General features: G+C 30.4%; 1 protein-coding gene across 1 annotated transcript; it reads right to left on the bottom strand.

Moving 5' to 3' along the window:
- Nucleotides 1–244: 244 nt before the first annotated feature.
- LOC11424011 (NAC domain-containing protein 2) lies at nucleotides 245–1,877 on the bottom strand. Its single transcript, XM_003602635.4, has 3 exons — nucleotides 1,582–1,877; nucleotides 1,214–1,488; nucleotides 245–1,102 (listed from the first exon to the last, which is right to left on the bottom strand). The coding sequence occupies exons 1-3, from the start codon at nucleotides 1,739–1,741 to the stop codon at nucleotides 659–661; spliced, it is 879 nt and encodes a 292-aa protein (XP_003602683.1). The 5' UTR covers nucleotides 1,742–1,877; the 3' UTR covers nucleotides 245–658.
- Between the last annotated feature and the right edge of the window lie 8,333 nt (nucleotides 1,878–10,210).

Here is a 10,210-nt window from a genome sequence, read left to right as displayed (position 1 = left end):
ATTTTTGTCTCAACAAATAATAATGTCATTATAAAATTTTAACTTGTACAAATCTGTATAATGCGACTCGCAAGTTGGGAACATTAGTTAGACAGAGTAACATCATCAATTATAAACAATTTCAGTTTACATGACAATTCTTTGAGCAGTTGTTACTAGTAAAATAGCAGTTGTTTTGTGTTCTGACCTGAGAGTATTTTATTTAATACAAGTCTTTTTCTTTGAATGTTGTTTCTGTTCTGAATTGAAAAAAATAGAAGTTATTATATTTATTATATATGTTACAAATATATGAAAAAATGCTTTCATACCAGGTACAGAACACTACATGGCCCATTAGATTTGGATCTACACCTAGTGGAGATAAGATAATCCTACTGCTTATTTGTTTTTTTACTTACACACTGCAGAATCTATCTCCTTTTAGAATTCATCTCTTTTTACACAAATTAGGTCCACTATTCCAAATGGTCCATGTCAACCAAAACCACAATTCCCTGATCACTCTAGAACAGAGAATAAGAATAATTACCCAAGTGACCACATACAGTGGTTAATTGGAGAACTTAATGATGACTTTTCCTACAAAAAATTAACTAATTCGGCAACCCCCCAATATCCCTTTCCAAAAAATATTGTTTTCTTTCAAAAAGAAGAATCAAAATGGCTTTTGTGGGTACATGAACATGTCCTGTAACGGCGATAGCTGGTTCATTTGGTACTGATTGGTCCCAAAGGGGTCGTCATCAATATCAAATGAAAGAGCATTTTCCAAGTAATTGAGCTGAAAATCAAACGCGTCATCCAGCTGTATCCCAAGATCATTCCACTTAGGTTCACTCTGCACCTCTCTGTCGCACGTGACATCCGGTGAAACCACGTGCCCACCGGAGCTGCTAGAGTCCGTGTGCAGCTTTGGAACTGAATCTGAAGTGTCCATGTACAGTTGGTAATTCCCCAACTTTTGAATTTCTGGCTTCATCTCATGTTCTTCTACTTCTTCATGTTCATAATAATTTTGAACCTTTGGCGTGTTACTAGTATTGAATTTCTCAATCTTGCCTTTCTTGTTGTAAATTCTACACAACACCCAATCATCAAGCTGCAAATTGCAAAGCAAACCACAATCAGATAAACCACATACATACATCATTAAATGAATGAACCTAATATTTAAGTAACTGAAAAATGTTGTGGCAGACACAAAACATACCCTCAAGTTGTTTTTCTTTCCGGCTGATCTATCAACGTTGGCAAGACGATATTCGTGCATAATCCAATTAGTTTTAACTCCTTTGGGGGCTTTACCGGCATAGAATACTAGCGCCTTTTTAATCCCCATCGGCTTCAATTTCCCAATTGGTTTATCAGCTCCAGTAGCTTTCCAATAACCACTTCCAGCAGCTCGATTTGGCCTCGAACCGTTCGGATACTTTCTGTCCCTTGGAGAGAAAAAATACCATTCTTTCTCGCTATGGTAACCCATTTCTGCGTACATAAACAAAAAAATAATTATTGATTTGCAATTGGGAGGTAAAATAAAAAAATATGACTAAGGATTGTTCTAGCTAGATTAAGTACCTGGAAGCTGCCATGGATCAAACTTATACAAATCAACTTCTTTGACAACGGGAACAGAAATAGATTGACCAGCACATTTGCGACACAAGTAGTGATTCACCAATTCTTCATCAGTAGGGTGAAATCTGAAACCAGGTGGTAATTCTAATTCACCTTGCATTCTTGTGTTCTTGTTCTTTGTGTTAATACTAGTTTGACTGAAAGGTTGAAACGTTGACTATGTTATTGAAGAAGATAATTGTTGTTGATGATGTTCTTTGCTCTGCTATGTTCTGAGTTGGAAGTTGTGTGATGAGACAAAGAGTCAATGAAATGGTTATGTTTTATAGGAGAGTGTTAGAAAGAATTAAGACACGTGCGTGCGTGCGATGGCCAAGTTGGAGGTCGTATCTATTTAATTTTCATTTGACTGCAGACACCATGTGGCATTAACTGAGTGGTGTATGGCACGTGTGAGTGTTCACGCATTTTAGTGATTCTGTCATTGCTTACGTTATTTTCCTGACTCGTACGGTTGTTTTTCTAAATGTCGGCTTCAACTCTTATTGGCTGTGGTGTGGCTACTGGCTGGCTAGGTCGACCGGACCGGACCAAACCAATCATCTTGCCTCTTCATCTTACCCAATGGATAATCCTTCACAAATTTATTACACTTTACTCCCTCCGGTTTTGAATGTAAGAAAAAAAAAAATTCACACATATTAAGAAAGTGGATCGAGTCATTGTAAAAAATACCATTTTTCCTGTTATGCCCTTGTCTTGGAAACATGACTTTTGAACTCCACCAATGAAAAATCTTTGGAATGCGTTAAACATGGGAATGTGAAACAAATTGGATAACGTAAATGAGGTTAAAATTGGAATAGTAACATTTAATAGGATGACTTTTGTATACTTTTGCTTACATTTGATACCAACAATTTTTTTGTTTTGTTTCTTACATTCGAGACGGGAGGGAGTATATTTTCATGCATTCCCATTACCTTTTGCTTCCTTTTTCTTTTGTTGCATTTAAATTTGCAAAATGTTTATACATAATGTGTTTCATCTGTTAAAAATAAGAGCCAGAATCTGAAAATTTCAGTTATGTTGTGTTTGGTTTTTTTGTCAAGTGATATTTTAAATGTAAAGAAGTGGAGTGTTTAAGGTTTGAACTCTGATCTATACCCTTAAATTGAATAAATTATGGGCATGAGACTAATATATTTTAGTAGATTATTGTTTATAAGAAAAAAATATATTTTAAAAGTTGTTATGGACTAGCCCAAGGCTTATGCGCAATGTCTACCAACCAAAAATTTAAACCCCAATGTACACAAGAGTTACGAGTCGTGTTCAACGGACCCTAAATCCTTTGTAAATACCTTAACTGTCAACCTGATATCCTTTGGATTCCATAACAATCCAATGACTCCTAAGTGACACCGGATACTTTTTTGATGGATGTTAATCGTAACATTTTTTCATTTTTCTTCTGTCTGATCCATGTCAACACCTTTAAAAGGCATCATTCGTCATATCTAAAGATGCACAATCTATTTTTTACACCTTCATTTTTTATTTTTTTACTGACTTGAACGTCAAAGTGTTTACGATTACCAAAAAACTAAAACAAAACATTAACATTGAATTGGTCTAACTGGTGAAATATTTCAACTATTAAGCAAGTAGTATAGGGTTTAATCATTAACTCTTGTGTATATGGTAAAAACCATGGTCAGAAGGTCACCAACACAATCATCGCCTTAAACCTAAATAATATAAATAAAATATCATGTACTTGATAAAAATATCTCATATTCTACTACTAGCTAATAAAAAATACTTTATAAAGCAACATCATATTTTTCTCAACTTAATAATAATAACATTATGTAAAATCAATAGTCTTTCAACAAAGACTGAATTTGTTGGTTTTACTATCAAAAGAAAAAGAAATATTACATGAAATTGAATACATTAGTTTAATTTATGCGTATCTAAAACATACGAAAAATTTAACTAAAACTAAAATATTGTAATTTTATGAAGAGTTTAATTAATATATTTTGTCAGTCTATAATTATATTACATACTCATCTAACAATGTGTGTAAATTAACTATAAAAAAGAAATTAAACAAAACCAGATTATCGCCACAATTTTGCCTAATGCTAGTCAATTCAAAACATATGTATTTATTTAACTTAGCTTGATTCAACCGTGATTTAAGTAAGTCAAGTTCTTTGGTGCCCACGTACGCAAACTAGCGTCATCGTCTACGTCTATGTGGTTTCAGTTCATCTATAACCCACCAAACCCCTCTTGCATCATTTCTAATTCTTGTGATACAAGAAATTGAAGAACGGAGAGAAGAATAGTCTAACACCCAAGTTTGTTTTTTAGCATTATCTTATTGCGTCCATCAAAAAAGCATTATCTTTTTCTGATTTGTCACATCAACCAATTGATTATTCAGCTCACAATGGTTTGTTAACATAAAATATCAATCTCGTACCCCTATTGGCAATTAATAAGGTCCACTAATTTCCATCCCTTCCCAATTTATCTCATTAATTATCAGGAATAAATTAAATTCAAGAAAAATGTTTTCCCTACCCGGATAATTATGGTATGGGTTATGGATAATGACACAGTCCGAATACAATGCTTAGTAATCCATCACATGTTTTGCGTGAATGTTTTAATCAATATCGTGTATATATAATCAAATAATTGATTCGTGTAGTTAATGAAACCTTCAAAGGTTGATTTGGTGATGAAAGTAAATAATCCCCTCTTAAAATTTCTGATTTTCATTTGAGTTTAAAAATAAAATAAAATGTACTAGTACTGCATAATAGTACCAACACAATAAAAACACTTTTTTTTTGTCATACATAGATTAACACCAATACTAAAAGGGAATAGATAAATTTCTCATGTTTTGAGTTTCTTATTTAAAAAAATAAATTATAAACGTGATAAAACAAATCAATGCTTTAAATTTGATAAAGATGATATGCCAATTTTTATTTTTTTTTTATCATTTAGAATAAAAATCAAACTAGGTACTCCAAAGTTTACAACGGTGCATCCTAATGAAATTAAGGGCCTAACTAATTCTTAAAAACTGGTTCATAAGGTGAGGATTGCCTCCTCTATATAAACTCTTATCAAGAGTTTTATCTATCCGACGAGGGACAAGAGTTTTACCCAATACACCCCGTTACGCCCATCACTCTTTGAGTTTTGGTGCGTGGATCGGCCGTCACGCCCAGCACAGACTCTGATACCATAATGAAATTTGAGGCCTAACTCATCCTTGAAAATCAGTTCATAAGTTGAGGATTGTCTCCTCTATATAAACTCTTCTCAAGAGTCTTATCTATCTGATATGAGACATCGGTTTTTCCCAATACATCCTACTACTTCAGCTTGACATGAAAGTATCAACACATATTCCTTTATTTATATTCATTTCAGTTTTTACTGTAAAAAAATTAAGTTCATTCAATAACTAATTTATCGAATATATAATAGAAATTAGATACTCTCTCAAAAAAAAATTAGATACATTAATTATTTAATCAAACTACTATTTTTTTATAGAATGGTTGTAGGGAGTATCATTGAGTTAAACTTGAAATAAGATAACCTAGTATTACAACGTTTGAGGATTAATCGGGATAATAAATTATAGAATATGTCAATTTTTTTCAAAAAAGATAAAAACTAAAATATACTATATTATATGGTTTTACGACGTAGTGGGTGACTCGGGGATAAGAATAAGAAGTTGGGTCTATAATGTGGAAGCTACCTGGATGTTACCTTCCAAAAGATTTATCTCGACAAGTAGGGACAGTGACTGATTATGGATGACAAAGATGTTCCATTGATTAGGATTGAGATTGAATTACTCTTTTTCTTAATTCCTCCAGTCAAAAAATTGTTGTCTTTTTCTTTTCAATTTGGCTAAGATCAAAGTTCAGCATATCCCTTTTGAAATTCTTTGACTTCTACTGCTTTACTTATAATTAATTTCCTTATTCATAGTGCCTAACAGTACCTTTGTATGTATTAGGGTAGTAGTAAAATTTTGGTGGTTTCAATTCAAGGATTGGTGTACTACTTCTTAGTCTGAAAAAAGTATTGGTGAAAGGATATTCGCTCTAGCATAATGCATGTAATATTAATTATTAGTATAATTGGAAGAGAAAAAAAAGTAATTAGTATAATTGGAAGAAAAAAAAAAGATTGAAAATTAAAAGTTAGTATTTTTGAACAATTTTTGGTATAAAAGCAACACATGTATTAAAACAAAACAATTATTTATAAAATTAAACTCCACGTTATTTGTATAATAACTTGTCGTGAATTGTGATGTGGTCTTCAAACTTATGGTTTGTGCAATATCAGAGTCTCAAAAGATTAGGTGGCCACGATCGAGGACGGACCTAAACAAGGCCGGGTGTAGCAAGTGCCACACAAGTCCAAACTCAATTTTTTTATTTTATAAGTTCACTATATATTTTTACTCATATAATTTGTTGACTCTAAATTTAAGTGTGTCATCTTTAAAATGAATTTTCTTAATGTCAAATGAAGAATTATTCTGATGTGTTATCTATAAAATGAATTCTGATTGTGAAATGAGGAAGGACACAAAATTTAAAGATTTCTCCTATTTCAATGCAGTTATTGTCGACCGTCAAAAGACTTGTAATTTTCTTTTATAGTTTAAATTATATTAAACGCTTTGTTAATGATTCTGCTCATAATTTAGTTAGATCTATTTTTTTATTTCTTAAACTCGGACTCAGTATGGATTGATGATGATTGTCCTTTTTGTATTGCTCTGTTTATTTCAGCTTATTTATGTATAATCAAATGCAATATTCACAATAGGTCTTACTTGGGCATCAAGAATGTTATTTTAATTTAGCCTGTCTTGTAAAGTGGTATAATTATAAGGGAACTTCTATGGTACACCCGTAAATTAAGGTGTACCGGTACTCTCGCTTACATTTTTATAAATTAACTATCATTTTTTTATGAAAGAAATAGGTGTTTGTTGACATATATATTTTAAAAAATATCATTTTATAAGAAAAAACATCATTTCATTTTTTAGAAAAATCATACTAATTTTTTCTACATTTTATTGTAAAAAATAATCAAAATTCTCTATTATGAATAAATCAAATTTTATTGCGTTGACGTTTTTGGTAAATAAGATTTAGTTATTATAATTATAGGTGATAGAAAATATTTTTTTTTTCCTACAAAAAATAACTCATTTAACTATTAATTTAAGAATTTGGTGTACCAATACACTTAAATTGTTGGGTGTATCATAGAATTTGCCTAATTATAAAGCTAATAGATTCATAAGAAAAGTACTACTAAGCATACTTTAAAAAATATATATATATATATATATATATATATATATATATATATATAAAAGAATAGGTTAAGGAACATCTATGTCAGCAGTGAATCTACCCTGTATGCAGCGACTAGGAACCGAGCAGGTCTAAGTGAAATGAACATATTGAATGTGTCACTTTCTAGGAAGGTTCTTCATCTGCCCTACAAGCTGTCAACATTGACTTCATCTTTTAATGATATATGTACATCCATTTGTGACAACTTTTTGTTAATTTTTTCTTTCATACTCACATTATCCTCTTATTCTCTCTCTTCCTTTTTCTCCCTTCATTGTTTTTACCCAATGAAAAGAGAGAGAAAAGAAGTTGTCACCAAAAATTGTATAAAATGGTTGTTCAAATATCACCACTCTTTTAAAAACCGTTTATAGTGAACAATCCACAGTGAATCTTGTGTGAAATATCGAAATATCCATCGGCAGTTAACTGCCGCGGAAGTTAATTGACGGTAGTTAATTACCGCGGAACTTCGGCAATTAATTGCTGCGAGCTTCAAACCTGAAAATGGCAAATACAAACCATATGATCTCCGTCAAACCACTGAGATCAACGGCTGCAATTAAACAAAAACGACACAATTGATTAAATTAAATTAAATGCAGTACGAGTAAAGAATATCACAAGCAAAAATGGCAAAAATGCAAAAGTGATTAAAAAAAGAGATTAACTTACTAGTGAAATAACAGTAGAATTAATCTGAAATAAAGATCAAGTTATTCCGACATGAATTCTCATCTATTAAGGAAAATATACTTATTCGTGAATTTGGATCTGAAATCTTGTTCATGTAGCAAATCGCATAATAAATAACAATAGTATAATTGAATTCGCGATAATACACTTACTTAAGGTCTAAAGTTCTCAAAAATAACATATATAAATGAAATTGAATTAACCCATAAAGTTCCACTGTAGTTAACGGGTATTTCATCCTGTGTTTTTTAGCCATATACTATATGTGAACAGCAATTTTCATCCTGTGTGGCGGATCAAACATGTCCAAAGTGGCCCATAACCCAAATTTAACATGGGCTCGATGACCTTGAATTTATAATCATCATAAAGAAAAATTTACTCTCTACACCTTTACCTTCACCTTCACAAACCACTAAAATATCAATTTTACCTCTTTTTCCATATATATGGTAATATTTTAAACATTTGTTTTTTACTCTCACTCTCAATCTTTCCAACATGAGTTCACCCCATATAATTTTCTGATGTATAAAAAGTTTTTCAGTTTGAAAACTTTTTGAAAAACTTCAATTGCACCTTTCTGGTTTGAATAAAATATTCGAAAAAATTATATTAAGTTTTCAGGATTATATATTTTTTTAAGTTTTCCGAAAAATGGCAGAGAGTGCAAACTATTTGTATTCTTTTTTGTTAAGTATTCTAGTGGTTAAAGTTCACACATTTTAAATGTGAAAAAGTGGGTATCCGGGGTTCGAACTCAGACCTCTGCATATAATATGCAATATCCCTACCAACTGAGTTAAACTCACGGGGATAAACTATTTGTATTTTTGTAATGTTTGTATCAACTTTTTTGAAAATTTGGTTTATTAAAAAGAAATTTTCATTTAAAGTTCTTAGTAAACAACGAAGTTGAATTGTTTTTTTGGATTATATATGTTTTTTGTCCCTAAAAATTTGGAAATTTCATGTTTTAGTCCCTATTAAAAAATTTATCATTTTTTTATCCCTAAAAATTTTCCATCACAACTTTTGGTCCTTGCATCTAAGTAAAATCATGTGTATCCTTCAAATTTTTGTATTATTTTTTTGTAGTCGTGTTTAGTACGTTGTAGAAATTTCTCTTGCAAAAGTTTAATGTTTTTTTAACAAGTGATGAATTAAATATGAATTTTTAACTTTTTAGGGCTTAAAAGTTCATATTGAATTCATACCTTGTTATAATTTTTTTTTTGTAGAAGAGATTATTATAATATTATAAATATTTCGATAAAAGTTCATTAAAAAATGTGAATTATAAACATGATTTGTGTCATACCCTAATTTTTGACTTAAGATCCTACATTCATACTTCTTTTGACCCTGAATATGAATTTTTAGAGAAAAATTCAGCATAGAGGTATTTTAAAATACCTCATTTTTGTATCGTTTTCGATCCCGCTTTTTTATTTAATTATTAGTCAATTTTATTTATTTTACTTTTATTTTTAGTAGTTTTTTTTTATATTTTTATTTCCATCTTTTATTTTAATTTAATTTGTTTTTTTAGGTTATTTTCTTTTTATTTGTTACTTGGAATAGGTCCAAAAATAAAATGTCCAAGGTTAAAAAAAAAATTCAAGTCAAGTATCAACTTTCACATTCCTCTTTCGAAATTCACCATTAAACACCATTCAATCCCCATCAAAATCTATTAAACTAGTTTTCCATTTTCATCAACCTCCTCACCTATAAATATAGCTCTCATTCCACTCTTCAACACACACCAAAAGTTCTATTGAGTTTCAAATAACTTTTCTCTCTTCTCCCTCATTTAGCTTGTGTTGACGAGCTATTATTTTCTTCTCCCTCTTTTTTCTGTCCCTTCGGAATAAGTCCTTTCGAAATTTTGTCCCTTCGGTAATTTTTGTCCCTTCGATTTCCCCTTTCTTTTATTTTCTTGCATTTTATTTCCTTTTGGCTTTTTTGCATTTCATTTTGTTTCTAGTTTTTTTATTAATTTTTGTCATTTATTTATTCGCAATTAGAATGTATTTAGGGAAAATGTAAATATAAATGAAAAAAATTATGCATATGTCTTTATTTTTATTTATTTTTCCGCTTTTATATATTCAAAAAATGCAAATAAAATTAGGTTAGATTAATGGTTTTTGTGGTGATCCAACGTCATTACGAAAATTCCTCGCGCTTTTATTTTCTTGTCACGTTAGTTTTAGTTTTATGTTTTAATTAATATTCAAAAAGAACAAAAACATTTCAAATAACAAAAAAATCATAAAAAAAATCATTTTCATAATAAACCTTGATTGTAAATCAAGTGATTCCCTTTTTCTCCTTTCTTTCTTGCCACTTGGCTTTTTTATTTTAAAACTTTTTTTTTTCAAAATTAATAAAAAATTACAAAACAAACGGTACGAGGTTTTGATCCCTCACGGGTACGTAGGCAAAGAGCCTAGTCCTTCCAAATCATAAAAAATGTTTATTTACTTTTTATCACT

This window comes from Medicago truncatula, chromosome 3 (genome assembly GCF_003473485.1).
Source record: "Medicago truncatula cultivar Jemalong A17 chromosome 3, MtrunA17r5.0-ANR, whole genome shotgun sequence".
NCBI lineage: Eukaryota > Viridiplantae > Streptophyta > Magnoliopsida > Fabales > Fabaceae > Medicago > Medicago truncatula.
The sequence above is the reverse complement of the archived record's forward strand: the minus strand, read 5'-3'. Positions and strand labels throughout refer to the sequence as shown.

Coding starts and splice junctions, on each gene's coding strand:
- LOC11424011 (XM_003602635.4), bottom strand. CDS start 1,741: ATGCAAGGTGAATTAGAATTACCACCTGGTTTCAGATTTCACCCTACT. Junction 1,489..1,581: donor TGATCCATGGCAGCTTCCAG/GTACTTAATCTA, acceptor TTATGTACGCAG/AAATGGGTTACCATAGCGAG. Junction 1,103..1,213: donor GAAAGAAAAACAACTTGAGG/GTATGTTTTGTG, acceptor TGCAATTTGCAG/CTTGATGATTGGGTGTTGTG.